Raw genomic sequence first — 16,710 nt, 5'->3', positions numbered from 1 at the left:
TTTTTCCACTCTGAAAACTTAACAGAATGTTTTAACAATGGCGATGACCAAATGTAAGAGTTATTTAAAGATCAAAAAGCCTCTGAGAGGATGCAAGACCAAGAAAGTGAGTCATCAGGCCATAGGACTGAGAAAAAAGACATAAGCAAAAACCTCATTTAAAAAAAAAAAAAAAAGGATAGTGTGATGACAGGGAATGTATCACCTTAAGTCTTTGACTTAAGTGACTAGTTTCTTTCTGTCAGTGTCCCTGGCTCCTCACTGCTGGTCTTGCTTTCTGCCACTACCAAAGGGACATCCTCCTATCTTGTTTTCCCTTTAGCAACAATCCTTTCTTCCATCAAATGCTCTAGCATCACATAACACTGAAACATATCCCTGTCTCAAACCTTCCTTCCTTAGTAAGATTTAGTTTAGGTCTTCCTTGCCCAGATTATTGCAATAGCATTGTAACAAATTTCCACTGATATCAGAATGTTTCTAAAATGCAAATCTCATCATGTCACTTATCTGCATGAATCCTACAACAGCTCTCACAGACCTTCAATATTAAATAAAATTCATCAGTGATTATAAAGCCTTTTCATATTTTTCTATTTTACCCCCCCTTACCAATCCCTCTCAGCTGATTTACCCGAGGTTACACAGTTATAGTGAAAAGACTTGATTTTCAAAACTTCCACCAACACACTCCTCTCAATAAGGTGATGACTCAGTCTGAAGGGAAAATACTTTATTAATAAGATGCCAACTAATCTTTAAAATTTTATGAAAATCCTCGTGAGTGGGTGGCAAATAGGATACGGTGAAGATACAGTATAAAACTGAGGTCTCACAAACATACCTTTAAGTCCTTGTTAAGGCCAATGACACAGGTAGGGGTATAAGCCAATGACAGGAAGTGTGAAAGAGGAAACCAGAACCAGAACTGGGTAAAGACAAGGACGCCAACCACAGAAGGCATATGGGTGTGCCCAGTTCTGGACTGCAAGGAGATTGTGACATTATGTCCACCTGTAGAAAAGGAGAGAAATCATAAACATGAATCTAGTTGAGCAATAATAAAGATTTCTAAGTACTACACTAGGGAAGAATTTGGTGATTATTTCGAGAGTATAGTTCTAAAATCTAATATGAAGTCACTGGAATTAGTTAGCCAATGAGCTATCTAGGGTCTCCAAAATTGGAAATACTGGACTAAGGGTAATTTAGAACTTCTTTCTATATAGGTAGGCATTTTTCAAAAACTAAGCCTGAAGGATATCAGAACTTGTATGCTAAATTAAATATTAATCTATATTGTACATTGGCTTTTAATGTGCAAACAAAAAGTAAAATTTTAGTACATATCATATTTGTAAACAATGGCAAAGAGACAAGAGGTAAATACTGTTTGCTTATTTTTATTCTTTCTGCTTTAGTCATGTCTGAATGCAGGCAGCTCCAAGATTAACTACCCTTGTGATCTTGGACAAATCACTTTACCTCTAAAAGTTTTTTTTCCCATTGGCAAAATGACAGTTTGAACTTGAGCATTTGAACTAGAGCACTACCACTAACAAAAGAAAAATTTTAATATCCAATCCTTGATTCAACTGAAAAATTTTTTTGAGGAAGCACAATATGTAAAATAATGAAATCAGAGCTAATTCTGTTAAATCAGAAGAGATTTTGGGCTTGAATCTGACCTGTTAATCCACCTCTTTCCACGTCCCCTAGACTATCCCTTGAGGGAGTGCAGAGAAACACAGTTTGAAAGCTAGTGAACAAGAACTAAGATCCAAGTATCAGTTAGCTAGATCTCTACTGGGCCCTCATAAGGCTGAGATTCTAGGAGGCTTCAGGGGTTGCAAACTTGAACGTCTTTAGGAACTGGTCAGGTAAACAAATGAGAAAAGTTGGACTGAAAGCAGTGTGGATTGAAGCAAACTGAAAAGTTCATGTCATATTTAAAGAGGACATGTTACTAGGGGTGTTAGATCCAGGGTCACTATGTAATTTTGTTTTTAAAAGTACACTTGAATCTGGATTTCGGACAAAATTTTGCTAGGCAGGCAAAAACGTGTTTAAGGCAGGTATGGCCCACGGGCTGTTGTGTTGCAGCCTCTGGCCTATAGTAACAGTGTTAATGTTGGACCCCAGAACTTTGAGACACGAATCTTTTAGTTTATATAATATAGCCCATACAAATAAGGCTTGTTTGTGCCTAGTCACCATCCTAATATGAATTCCAATTCTGGATCTCCATTGCTCACATTTCACTTCTCTTCATCTCAATATCACACAGACACCTTCATGTTTTGTATGTATTTATTTATGGCTGTGTTGGGTCTTTGTTGCTACGCAAGGGCTATCTCTAGTTGCGGTGAGCGGGGGCTACTCTTTGTTGCGGTGTGCGGGCTTCTCATTGCGGTGGCTTCTCTTGTTGCGGAGCACAGGCTCTAGGTGCACGGGCTTCAGTAGTTGTCACACGTGGGCTCAGTAGATGTGACTCACGGGCTTAGTTGCTCTGTGGCATGTGAGATTTTCCCGGACCAGGGCTTGAACCCGTGTCCCCTGCATTGGCGGGCCGATTCTTAACCACTGCGCCACCAGGGAAGTCCTGCCTTCATGTTTTGCTTGGAGTTAGGAAGTCAGTACTAACTTTACTAAGCCAAAAAGCATTTTTTATAAGAATCAGGGTTCTACTGTTCAACCAAATAACCTAGATTTTCTTAATACTCCCTCTACAGATATTTCATTTAAGATTTTACCTAGAAATAAATCAGGTATACTTTAATTGTGTTTTTCCAACAGGAATGAGTTATACTTTTACTGTCTGCTTACATTCTTCCCTATTCTAACCCCTATATTCACAGAATGCTTACTATATATTAAGAATTTTGAAATACTGAAAAAGATTCCAAGGAGCCTCCAATCTAGTGAAGACAGATAATTAGATAATTAAAATAAGGCATAAAAGTATTATGATATATATAACTGGGTACTAGGCCCACCTAACCCATGGTGGAGGCTGAATACAGTAGAAGAAGAGGGGGGAAAGGCTTCCTAGAGAATGTGATATTTGATCTAAGTTTTGAAGCTGAATTTTGCTTTAATGAAACCTATCTTCTTCAGACTTAGAAACTAAACTAGCCTTTAGTTCTAATAGTTTGAGATTTAATACAAAACAAGGACAAGTTTATTCTATTGATAGTGTTTGCACAGTTTTACAAACTTCACCATAAACTTTCTTAATCTTCAGCTTTTCTCCCTGAAGAAACCAAATCATTGAGTGAGTTCTCATAAACTTCACTCATTCCTTTGAAGTAGCCCTCTCCAGATTTTCTCTACTACCATTAACTTCTGAGAGATAAATTACAGGACCAAAATTTTTTCTAATGCAGTTGCAGAAATGTTTTCCAGGATGAAAGGATATTAGCAAAGTGAAAAAGGGTAAGAAAATAATCTTATGCTCCTAATAGCAAATATGGCAGTACACAACTTTTATGTACTTAATAACACTAAAAAGAGAAATGGAAAGAAGCATCAAAACTTGATTGGTTCATCACAGATCAAATAGACACTCACAAAAAAAAAGATGGAAGGAGAGAAGGGCTCAAAGAGGAAGGAGGGGAAACCAGAGAGAGGACTTCTAGTAAAGATGGCAGAATAAAGCTAAAACAAAGAATTATTCTCTCCCCAATTTCTTAACAAATGACTCTAATTTAGTAGTACTGAATGAATGAGTAAAGGGTTGAAGCCTAAAACCACAAACTTCAAAAACTAGCAGTTAAAAGAAAACATAAAAGATTATGGAGTGGTAAAATGTTACTTCTAAATCCTATTTAAAAACCAGTTACCAAAAGTAGCCAATCTGAAAAGGTCACATACTGTATGATTCCAACTATATAACATTCTAGAAAAGGAAAAACTAAAGCTATAGAGACAGCAGAAAGATCAGTGGTTGCCTGGGGATTAGGGGGGGTGGGGAGGGAGGGAGGGATGAAAAGGTAGAGCACAGAGGATTTTTAAGGCAGTGAAAGTATTCTGTATGATACTGTAAAGATGGATACATATCATTACGCATCTATCAAAACCCATAGAGAGTGAACCCGAATGTAAACTAGAGACTGACAAAATCCAGTCAGTTAAGTGTCAAGTCTTAGTATAGATACCTTGGAAAAAGAAGCAGCAATAAAAGAAATGGTGGTGAGCACTGAATCCCTTTAAATATGAAACTAAGACCAAACTGCGAGAATTATGATTTCACAAGAGTATGTAAATGTTACGAGCTATGACAATGTAAACATAATATAAAAATTTTGGAAGGTGGCAAAGAACGAGAAGGGAGAAACTATGGCATGTCAATGTCTGTATCATTTATACATGGGAGAGAATCAATACCATCAAGAACTGAAATGGTTTACTTCATCTAAAGTTTCTATAGAATACTGTCCTTATTTATATACAGCTGCCATGACCTATCTTTAAATTAAAAAGAGAGAAAAATATAAATTGTACGTTAAACACTAAAAATTTAAGCAGAAAACTCTCAACTTCTTGGAAAATTAAAACAAAACAAACTTTACTAGACAAATGGATTAAAAGAGAAGGGTATTTGCCTCAAAAATTTAGAAAACGAGGACTTCCCTGGTGGTCCAGTGGCTAAGACTCCATGCTCCCAATACAGGGGGCCCGGGTTAGATTCCTGGTCAGGGAACTAGATCCCACATGCATGCCACAACTAAGAGTTCGCATGCCACAACTAAAGATCCCACATGCTGCAACGAAGATCCTGCGTGATGCAACTAAGACCCAGCTCAGCCAAAATAAATAAATAAATTAATTTAAAAAAAATTTAGAAAACAGCACCAACATTCTAAAAAAGAAAGAAAAAGCAAATAAGAGTCAAGCAAAAATAAAGAATTTAGGGGAAAAAAAGACTAGCAATAGCATATAAACAAAAAGAGAAATCTCTAGCAAATCTAATTAAGAAAAAGATAATATAATCAAATTAGAAAGGAGACAGATTTTTTTAAAAAGCCTTATATATAAGGGAGATTACCTAAAATTAAAAAATAAGGACACTGAAAATCTTAATATGACTAAAAAATACTCTAAGTACAAAACCTGACAAGGTTAACAAAAAAACTTACGATATCAAAAACTTCAGCTTCTTTCTCTGATTTCCTTCACTAGAAATATAAACACATTTCTAGTTGACCAATAAAAGAATGGTTGCAATAAATATGACTAACAGTGTTTTTATTAGAATTAAGATAACCAACAAGTTTTAGAAAAGCTCATCTAGTAATAGAATTACTATGAAAACCTTGAGATACTATTGTTTTACCTTCCAAATTAGCAAAGATTAATGAAAAAGATTATATTCTACATGCCTAGGGTACAGTTAGAAAAAGAATCTCACACTTGAATAATGAAATAGTTATGCTTCCTCCCTTCTACCCTACTGAGTGAGATATCACCAGTAATAACAGTTAAAGAATAGGTTGAATGAACCCCAAGTCCAAGGTACTAAAGCACACCATTCTATCTTGAAAGGGTAGCCCATCTCTTTCTAAATAAACCATAGTGTAGTGGTGAAGAATGTGAATTCAAGAGCCAGTTGGTACAGTGTGCTATGCGTTTACTAGGCAAATATTCCATGTATCTTATTTTCGGATGATTTAGCTGCTAGAATTTGTCTAAAACCTAATTTTTTCCTCAAAAAATTTCCGATGTCAACTTGTTTAAAACTGATATATACTAAGAAAATTAAAGGAAAAGAAATCAGCCAACACTCACTGAGCACTTTACTAAGTGACTGGGACTGTTTTAGTTGTTTTACATATATTTTTAATCCTCCCAACACTATGAGGTAGACCTTACGAAACAAGAAAACAGACATAAAGAGGGGAAATATAGCTAGTACTGTAAAGGGACTGGGATTCAAACCGTAATAGTCTGCAGTCTTAACTCTACTAAATTATTTCTATGAACTGCAGGGTCCAAATTTTCTCCAGGAATAACTTGTCCCAGACTAAATTTCTACTTTGTCATATAGTTAGAACAGATATTTCATTAGATTTAGTTTAAACAGACACATTAATCTGGAAGATTTAAAAACATTTACCTGCATCCAGTATGCCCTGGGCCAGAATAGCGCCAAACTTGGCCATGACATCATCATGTTTATCATTGATGACTTTGGAATACAGCTGTCTGAACTGATTCACCTGAAGGAACAAAAAAAAGAATTATAGTCTAGTTCTATTCACTTGCTGTGTCATTTTCGAGGGGGGAATAGACTGCTCAAATGGCAATGAAACCTGAGTTCTGATTCACAACATTCAAAAAGAGAGGGATCTGGACCGGATTTGAAGGGAGAACAGTCCCATGGTTGAAATCATGGATGTCATGACTTTTCTGGTATGGGAGCACCAGCTCTGTTTTCAATCCTCATTCCACAGTGGATGATTCAGACTCAGGGGAATGCTGAGTATGATTTCATATTGCACCACTGTTAGTCAGCAGGCTTAAACAGCTCAAGTGAACACTAAGGCTTTCAGTGAACTTTGAATTACACCTCTTCTGTTCACCATCAACCTACAGATTTCCTAATGGGCACAGTCCTTCAATTCTACCTTACAACAAATTACCTTTCACTGCAGCTGTGTGAGGTATATTTTGGATTTATATTCACATATACAATAAAGATTTTCATTATGCATACACATTAATTTTCAGAGGACACATCACAATAATTACTCTTACCAAAAGAATACATCAAGGGACTTTCCTGGTGGCGCAGTGGTTAAGAATCCACCTGCCAATGCAGGGGACACGGGTTGGATCCCTGGTCCAGGAAGATCCCACATGCCGTGGAGCAACTAAGCCTGTGGGTCTCAACTACTGAGCCTGTGCTCTAGAGTCTGCGAGCCACAACAACTGAGGCCGGTGTGACAACTACTGAAGCCCAGGCACCTAGAGCCCGTGCTCCACAACAAGAGAAGCCATCGCAGTGAGAAGCCTGTGCACGCCAACGAAGAGTAGCCCCCGCTCGCCGCAACTAGAGAAAGCCCGCGCGCAGCAACGAAGACCCAATGCAGCCAAAAATAAAATTAATTAATTAAAAACAAAAAGGGGAAAAAAAATCGTAAAAAAAAAAAAAAAGAACACACCAAAATGGAATACATGCTGACTCATTCAGGGAGGGATTACTGGTAATTTTTGTTTCTTTATTATTTTCTGTATTTTCTAAAATTAACATATATTACTTTTATAATTAGAAAATAATATTTATAAAATATATGTTCTCATCAAAATATCTGATTTTGGGGTGACAATAAGGGAAATATTTTATGCTTCCTCCATGTCTTACACTTCTCTATTTTCCCACCAAGTGCTTTTCAAATGGTAAGCACCCAGAAAGAAGTCGGCTTGTTCAAGAAGCACATGATCACAGAGCTCCCCAAATCTGCCAAAGGCAGGAAATATTGAATTTGAGTTTCCCAATATACTGATTTCATCTGCATTACATATTCTTTCAGAATCTCTTGCCCTTTTCATTTATCTTGGTCCGGGAGGCCACACTGTGATACGGTGCAGAGTTAACGTAGGGTCAGACAACACTGGCTTATAAATACCTCTGCTCTAATAAGCTGTTTGGGTAAGTTACATGGCTTTTCTGAGTCTCAGTTTCTTCGTCTCTACAGGGATTACAACACCTACACGGTTGTTGTAAGGACTATATGAAGTAATACATATGTAAAGTAATGTGTAAAAGGCATTTTATGATTCAGTAAGCATGGCTGTCTTACCATATCAGAGCAGAGTCCTATCAGTCCTCCATGACTATCCTCTCTCTGCAACCTAAATACTGCTACCAAAATGATATTCCTTAAAATGGTTCTCACTTATTTATTCATAGGCAACAACAGAATGTGATAGGGAAAACAATGAACTAACTCTGCCACTACCCAGCATATGACCATTAGCAAGCCACTCACTTCTTTACATCTTACTTTCTCTAACTATAAAACCCTGCACGATGAGATCATCACAAAATTCCCTTCTAGTTTTAAAAATCCTAAGGTTTGATGCTTTTACTCTGGTTCAGCAGGTCAAATTCCTTTGATTCTTAACTTATTTTAGATGAATACTTACATTACCTTATATAGGATGGAAATTTTATGTGCTAACAGTTTACAAAATAGTTCATGAACTTACAAAAAGAAACGCTGGACAAAGCACTGTATGTACATTATAAGGAAGAATTTAAATATAAAACCACACCCCAAACAACAGGACAACATTTGGTGAAACTGAAAGATGGAATTAAAAAAATCAATGCAAATACATAATGGGTTTATCCAATCAATATTAAGTAGACTAGTACTTTAAAAAGCTAGTTTTTGTTCATCACTTAAAAATTTTTCCTCACATTACTTATGCAGCAGTAACTTAATTTTCATTATTATGATTCTTCATAAAGAATTATTATATTAGTAGGTTAGGATAGTATCTTACATTTGGAAGGCGACTTTGGGCCCATCTGGTCTACTCTGCCTAATTTACAGATGTGAAAAATGGAACCAAGATAGGTAAAATGACTGGCTTGCTTGTGATCACAAACAATTAATTGCAGTCATGGCTAAGGATCATTATTTTCTGACTCAATTTCATCGCTATGAATAGTATGGCCCCCACATAAAACAAATTAGAATTTGTAAGAGAAAATAATATTAATTTCCCATTTTATATTATGATAATCTCACAGAAAAGACCATTAAATTTCAGACAATACTGTGAACCATGTCTTCTGCTGTGCCTGATTATCTAAAATCTACCTTCTCCAAATCCTGCATTTTAAACACTCATCATGTTTTTAACTCTATACACCTTATACTGTTGGAAAAAAACAAAACCCATACTTCTATGTCAGAGAGAAAAATAAAGGATGGGAGAAGGGCATAAAGTTCCGTAAACGTTTTTTCTGTGGTTACTTATCACCTAGGTATGTCTCTTCCTGTTTTTTTTTTTTCCTGTTTTCCTGGATATAGAAATGAAGCTGTACATCAGGGATCAGTTTTAGAGTTTTTTTTTCCCTTTTCTCTTTCTATGACATTACATTAGCTCTTATGACTTCAACTAGGTATATAATTCCTTCCACGAACTCACTGAGGCCAGATGAATTCTGGAATTCAGAATTTAGAAAGGTGACATGGTGCACACACCATAAATTATGCAATTTCCCCAGTGGAGCATGGGGGTAATATCCCATAATCAACCAAATTAATATTTCTGAAGCAGCAAAATGAATATTTACTAAATGGGATAAAGGCTATAAATGAGTTCATACTGGCTCAGATTTTACAGCCAAACGAGTCCTTAAAGACAGACAAAACTCTTAGTTTTCAGACCTTTCTGTAAATTGGAATTGCAGATAAAGGGCCATGAACTTATATAATTTATCTGGGCTAGCTCCCATCTCTTTCTTTAGTTCTGATTTTTTTCCTATGCTCTCATCTTATCTCCAACTGACTTGCTATAATCTCAAACTTAACATGCCCAATGTGAAAATTATCTTTATTCTTTTTCAAGATTCCTGGCAATGCTATCATGATTTCCCCACTATCAATATCCCAAGTGATGTTTTCAGCTCCCTCCTCAATTTTATTAGTATTATTTTGTTCATGGTAGTTGGTTGTGCCTTTTCTTTATATTACCACCAACACTTTTAGGGTCCAAATCCCTGTCTTACTTAAGGCAACAATATGGTAATACAAATTACTACTTAAAAATGTGTTATGCTGTAAAATAAAACCTTATAATATAAAAGTTCATGCTGATTTATTTTAAAACTGCAAAAGCTGATAAAACTTTGCCAAATATGATCCTACTTCCAAAAAGGGTACATATCAGTGGTGGGAGAAGCTTCCTTGTTAACAGGCCTCAGGCTAGATGATATTAGGCAAGGAGGAGCACAGGATCCCATTCTTATACTTTAATATTTTTATCTGATTCTATATATGATACTTGCTATATACATGTTCAAATAACTGCTAACAGTGGAGTTCATTTAATAACAAAAACAGAAGATAGATCCTTCATAAAGAGTTGGGTTCTGGAGACAAAATAACTCCAAGGACCTATAAAAGAACAGTATTCTAGTTAAATGGTTCTGAACCTCTGGTCTAAGAGCCTTCTAAATTGGGTTTGTAATCACCCAAGGGTGTATGCGTGTTCTGGGGTCTATGTTTGTGAGAGTGAGTGAGCAAGAAACTGGCAGAAGAAAAGCAAAGATGTACTGGAGTTAAACTAAGACCACAATGTATAGAGCTTAGTGTTAAGACAGCGTGCTGTAAAAGGATGTGAGGTAGATCATGACTGCATAAAAAACATTTCCTTTGGAAATTTCCATTAAAAATCTCACAAAATATCTGAGAAATGTCCTTTCTGTATTCCTTTGAGGAGGGGGTTATAGTCTTGAAATTAACACTTGATCTTTGATTTCAAGGTATTTTCATGGACTGGTTTGTAACCTTGTGACTAGGACTCTGTAGCCTCGAGAACTTACTTCTCTTCAAGCTTGTTAACAGCTTTTTCTTTTCAGCAATATCACATACCATCCCAAAAGAATATCAATTTTTTAAATTTTGGCCATGCCACGTGGCTTGCAGGATCTTAGTTCCCGGAGCAGGGATTCAACCCGTGCCCCCTGCAGTGGAAGTGCGAAGTCCCAACCACTGGACCGCCAGGGAATTCCCAGAATGTCAATGTTGCCTTCTTCGCAATTATCAGGTAAGAGAGAGATATAAACTATAGTCTACAAAGCTCTTGATCACATGCTTAAGAGCAGAAAACAATGAAACAGAACTTAAAGTTTAAGGATTCATGAACTGAGTAACAATTTTACTCTAAGGGATAGTGTTTCCAGAAAGAACATTTGTTGTATACACTTTTGCTTTTGTAGTCACTGGGGTACACATTTAACTTTCCCCATTGAGTTTATATTAATGGCACAGCCTACCAGCTATAACTGCATTTTAACATTCTTATCAATACCCAAGATTCTGATACAATGTGAAGATGCAAGTGTACACCACATATTCACATCAGCTAACACTTCATTCAACAAAATTTATGGAATGATTACAAAATACTAATTATTTAAACTGCTGTATTTTTTACATTTTCTAAATATGAAAAAGTTTTATTTGTTTATTAGAATAAATAGTTGAAAGGTTTTTGAAACTATACAGCCTACCCTAACCTAACCCCACCCCCATTACAAAGTACTCTGCCATTGTTGGTGCAGGGCTTATGGTTATAAAATCAATGAAATCCTACAGCAGAGGATGGGAAGATGGCAAAACATTTGTCATGTTCACAATACATATAACAAGAAAGCAACATGCAAGGTCAAAGTGAATAAATATCTATATATTACTGTTAGGGGACGTGCATTAGATGGCCAAACTTCCTTCTTTAATGACATTACTCAGTTGGATAACCTCCAGCTGATAAAGCTCAACAGAAGATCAAAAGTAGAAATAAAAGATGCAAAAGCTACTCATAACTGTTCTATTTAAAAACAAAAACCAAAAAGAAATGTGGTCTGTTTGAAAAGACGTTTATATTCTAGAAGATATAATATATTAAGTAATGTATTATTAAAAGAGGATGAGAAGTTTGATTCTATTTTTGCAATAATCCAATTTTTATAAGTCTTAAAAGTGATTTTAGGAGAGTAGGAGGACTGGATTAAAAAAAAAAAAAAAAAGACAGCAACAAAAATGATAGCAACTGCTCAGAAAAGGAAATCTACTAAAGTTCCACAGAATAATCAATGAGTTCTGAAATATTTTTCTCCTCCCCCCCCAGTCTATCTATTGATACTTTGCTAAAAATGAATCTGCTTAATGAGGCAGAAGACAGTATACCAGTGGCTTTTTCTGTTGTCAATTTCTTTGACTGTTTCTTATATAGGAGCAGAATTATACAAGGTTGTTAAATGCCCTAACTTTAAGAATTAAAGATCTGAAATCACTGCATAAGCTATATACATCCATTAAACATGTCAAACATGGTAATTTTCAGTATATGTAATAAGATTTATGCATTTTCTGTTTCTCAACAAAATGAGAAGTTCTGGGTGAGGTGCCAAGATACATTAGATACCAAAGTCTGAAATGAGGTCTGAGAGACTATCATGAGGAAATTTTAAAACAGATGCCTCAAAATCTGTTATGGGGTCATCCACACAGTATATATGAGGACTTGATTGTATCAATAGAAGGATATGTGAAAAGGATTTCTCTACGGGGAAAACTGGGCTTTAAGTCTTTCCCACTAACTCTAAGCCTAGAGATGGGCTTCAGAGAGACCATGTGGTGAGCATGTGGTGAGCCTAGTATGATCAGTGGTCACTGTGCACTGACATCTGACACATGAGTTATGAGGCATTAGCTATTGACTGAGGCACAAGCAATGAGAGAGGGAGGGAGAAGAAGAGAGGGAGGGGGAGAGAGAGGGAGACGCAGGCAAAGCTGCACTGAGAGCCTATTATACTCCTACCTACAAGAAGGGCAAAAAAATGCAATAGTGTTTCTGTGGACAGATGTGGGTCAAAGAAGAAAGAAAGCCTTCCTGGAGCCATTTGAAACCCTGCCCAAGGGATCTCCAATGAGGGCAATGACATTCTAACAGAGAATCTGGATGTACTCATTTCTAAACTGAGATTGTATATACTATATAAAGTTTTTATTACCTCAGAAGGATGGATCCAAAAAAAATCACAGACCACTTAGTTTGTATCTTGTATCACAGGAACAAGTTATCTTACTGAATAAATTTTAAAAGGACAGCAGGAGGCAAAAATTCAAGTTGATTTTTATGATTTTGTCAACCCATGAGTTCTAATTTTTCAAGTATGGCTATATACCTGAATTAACAAAGTGACCATAAATTTATAAAAAATGCAATCAAAGAGTATTATGTACTTAAAGTTTTCCCATTCTCCTACCTCTTTACTTTCTGTGAGTTCAGTGTACACCATATTTGAGGTAGAAATGTCCTCAAAAGAAGATAAGCTACCAAAGAAAAGCCTGAACCAGCTCTCTTCTAGAGAATTTTTTTGTTTGCTCACCTTGGGACAAGTGATTTCAGTCTGCTGGATCATGATGAGAGCCGAAGCTATGAGAGCTCCTTGCCTCACATAGTTCACAGGGTCATTTGTCATTGGTTCTAGCAAATTAATTGCTTCCTGAAAGCATTAAAAAAAACCATTTAATAAAGTTTATATAGCTAAATTTTCAGATTAGTTACTGTCTTTCTAAGTCAATATTTTCATCTAACATTGTAATCACAAGTTAATTTAAGACTACTTGGATGCAACAGTCAGAACTGAGTATGCTTTAAGTTTCAATATAATTGATGGTAAGTGAAAAGGAAGCTTACAACACAAGTGCTCCTGTCTTGGGGTAAAAGAGATAAAAAAGAAAGTAGAAAAAATGAGATTAATGTTTGATAAACACCTATTATTTTCCAGGTGCAGTGGGAGGTATTTTATATATATTATCCATTTAATCCTCTTCATCCTAAAACAACAACAACAGCAATACAAAACAATCTTTATAAACAAAGAAACAGAGTTAGGTAAAGTAAATTGCCAAAAATCACATAAGTGTAGCAAACTCAGGCCAGTCTGACTCTAAGTATCCAACTTCCTTCAAATACTAGAGTAAGATAATATCTTAAGATGATTTTACAAAACCTAATTTAAAAAATTAAATAAATCGAATGTAAATTGAAACAAACAAAAAACAAAGAGAAACAAAACTCCCAAAACAAAAAGGATTTTACCTGCTAGGAGAATGGCAACAGAAATTAAGTCAAATAGGACTAGACATGATTCCATGGTTATACTTCCCACATATGGTGGGATTTTCCAAAATGTTTACCAGGATATCCCCAATATCATATTCTTCAGAATACCAGTTCTATGAAAACAGGATTCCTTGATTAAATAAGTTTGGGAGCTCCTGCATACTGTATATCATCCCCTCTTGCAATTCAAAAATGTATCTAGCACACCAAGGGCTCCAGGAGTGTACATATCATAACAAAAGGTTCAAGAAACCTTATTAAAGAAACTACTAGACCTTTGCATAGCCCAGCATCTGTTCATTGTATTTGACCAAGAACTCTTTTACTCCATATAACTTCTATTACACACCCTGCAGGACCTTTGTTCAGTGCCCCTTACAAGATCCTTAGGTAGGTATAAATTTGGAGGAACAAAGCAATTAGTTTATATGATTATCAAACTTATTTTAATACAGTATGTCATTTCTCAAATGTCTTTTGTTCCAAAGCCAAGAAAGAATAAACTGAATCCTTTTTTGGGGAACATGGGGGGAATGACTTCAGATTTCCTTTCACGTCAATTTATTTATTTAAAAAAAATCAGAGAGAGAGACTGGTTCAAGATAGCGGAGTAGAAGGATGTGTGCTCACTTCCTCTTGCGAGAGCACCGGAATCACAACTAACTGCTGAACAATCATCGACAGGAAGACACTGGAACTCACCAGAAAAGATACCCCACATCCAAAGACAAAGGAGAAGCCATAATGAGATGGTAGGAGGGGGCCAATCACAATAAAATCAAATCCCATAACTGCTCGGTGGGTGACTCACAAACTGAAGAACACTTATACCACAGAAGTCCACCCACTGGAGTGAAGGTTCTGAGCCCCACGTCAGGCTTCCCAACCTGGGGGTCCGGCAATGGGAGGAGGAATTCCTAGAGAATCAGACTTTGAAGGCTAGTGGGATTTGATTGCAGGACTTCAACAGGACTGGGGGAAAAAGAGACTCCACTCTTGGAGGGAACACAAAAAGCAGTGTGTGCATCGGGACCCAGGGGAAGGAGCAGTGACCCCATAGGAGACTGAACCAGACCTACCTGCTTGTGTTGGAGGGTCTCCTGCAGAGGCGGGGGATGGCTGTGTCTCACCGTGAGGACAAGGACACTGGCAGCAGAAGTTCTGGGAAGTACTCCTTGGCGTGAGCCCTCCCAGAGTCTGCCATTAGCCCCACCAAAGAGCCAGGTAGGATCCAGTGTTGGGTTGCCTCATGCCAAACAACCAACAGGGAGGGAACCCAGCCCCTCCGTCAGCAGACAAGCGGATTAGAGTTTTACTGAGCTCTGCCCACCAAAGCAACAGCCAGCTCTACCCATCACCAGTCCCTCCCATCAGGAAACTTGCACAAGCCTCTTAGACAGCCTCATCCACCAGAGGGCAGACAGCAGAAGCAAGAAGAACTACAATCCTGAAGCCTGTGGAACAAAAAACACATTCACAGAAAGACAGACAAGATGAAAAGGCAGAGGGCTATGTACTAGATGAAGGAACAAGATAAAACCCCTGAAAAACAACTAAATGAAGTGGAGATAGGAAACCTTCCAGAAAAGGAACTCAGAATAATGATAGTGAAGATGTTCCAGGACCTCAGAAAAACAAAGGAGGCAAAGATCGAGAAGATGCAAGAAATGTTTAACAAAGATCTAGAAGAATTAAAGAACAAACAAACAGACATGAACAATACAATAACTGAAATGAAAAATACACTAGAAGGAATCAATAGCAGAATAACTGAGGCAGAAGAATGGATAAGTGACCTGGAAGACAGAATGGTGGAATTCACTGCTGCGGAACAGAATAAAGAAAAAAGAATGAAACGAAATGAAGACAGCCTAATAGACCTCTGGGACAACATTAAATGCAACAACATTCGCATTACAGGGATCCCAGAAGGAGAAAAGAGAGAGAAAGGACCAGAGAAAATATCCGAAGAGATTATAGTCGAAAACTTCCTTAACATGGGAAAGGAAATAGCCACCCAAGTCCAGGAAGCACAGAGAGTCCCAGGCACGATAAACCCAAGGAGAAACACAGCAAGACACATAGTAATCAAACTGACAAAAATTAAAGACAGAAAAATTACTGAAAGCAACAAGGGAAAAATGACAAATAACATACAAGGGAACTCCCATAAGGTTAACCGTTGATTTCTCAGCAGAAACTCTACAGGCCAGAAGGGAGTGGCATGATATATTTCAAGTGATGAAAGGGAAGAACCTACAACCAAGATTACTCTACCCAGCAAGGATCTCATTCAGATTCGATGGAGAAATCAACAGTTTAAAGACAAGCAAAAGCTAAAAGAATTCAGCACCACCAAACCAGCTCTACAACAAATGCTAAAAGAACTTCTTTAAGCGGGAAACACAAGAGAAGAAAAGGACCTACAAAAACAAACCCAAAACAATTAAGAAAATGGTCATAGGAACATACATATCGATAATTACTTTAAACGTGAATGGATTAAATGCTCCAACCAAAAGACACAGGCTCGTTGAATGGATACAAAAACAAGACCCATATATATGCTGTCTACAAGAGACCCACTTCAGACCTAGGGACACATACAGACTGAAAGTGAGGGGATGGAAAAAGATATTCTATGCAAATGGAAATCAAAAGAAAGCTGGAGAAGCAATATTCATATCAGATAAAATAGACTTTAAAATAAAGTCTGTTACAAGAGACAAGGAAGGACACTACATAATGATCAAGGGATCAATCCAAGAAGATATAACAATTATAAATATATATGCACCCAACACAGGAGCACCTCAATACATAAGGCAACTGCTAACA

General features: G+C 36.8%; 1 protein-coding gene across 1 annotated transcript in view; it reads right to left on the bottom strand.

Moving 5' to 3' along the window:
- PSMD1 (proteasome 26S subunit, non-ATPase 1) overlaps positions 1-16,710 on the bottom strand; it is a 106,303-nt gene that overhangs the window by 17,451 nt on the left and 72,142 nt on the right. The window contains exons 18-20 of the mRNA XM_061188366.1: positions 13,133-13,249; positions 6,116-6,218; positions 845-1,014 (exon numbers count right to left, since the gene is read on the bottom strand). Of these exons, the coding sequence (XP_061044349.1) occupies positions 845-1,014; positions 6,116-6,218; positions 13,133-13,249 (390 nt within the window). The remainder of the gene's footprint in view (positions 1-844; positions 1,015-6,115; positions 6,219-13,132; positions 13,250-16,710) is intronic.

Source organism: Eubalaena glacialis, chromosome 1, assembly GCF_028564815.1.
Source record: "Eubalaena glacialis isolate mEubGla1 chromosome 1, mEubGla1.1.hap2.+ XY, whole genome shotgun sequence".
In the NCBI taxonomy this organism is placed as follows: Eukaryota; Metazoa; Chordata; class Mammalia; order Artiodactyla; family Balaenidae; genus Eubalaena; species Eubalaena glacialis.
This window is presented reverse-complemented; position numbering and strand designations above follow the sequence as displayed.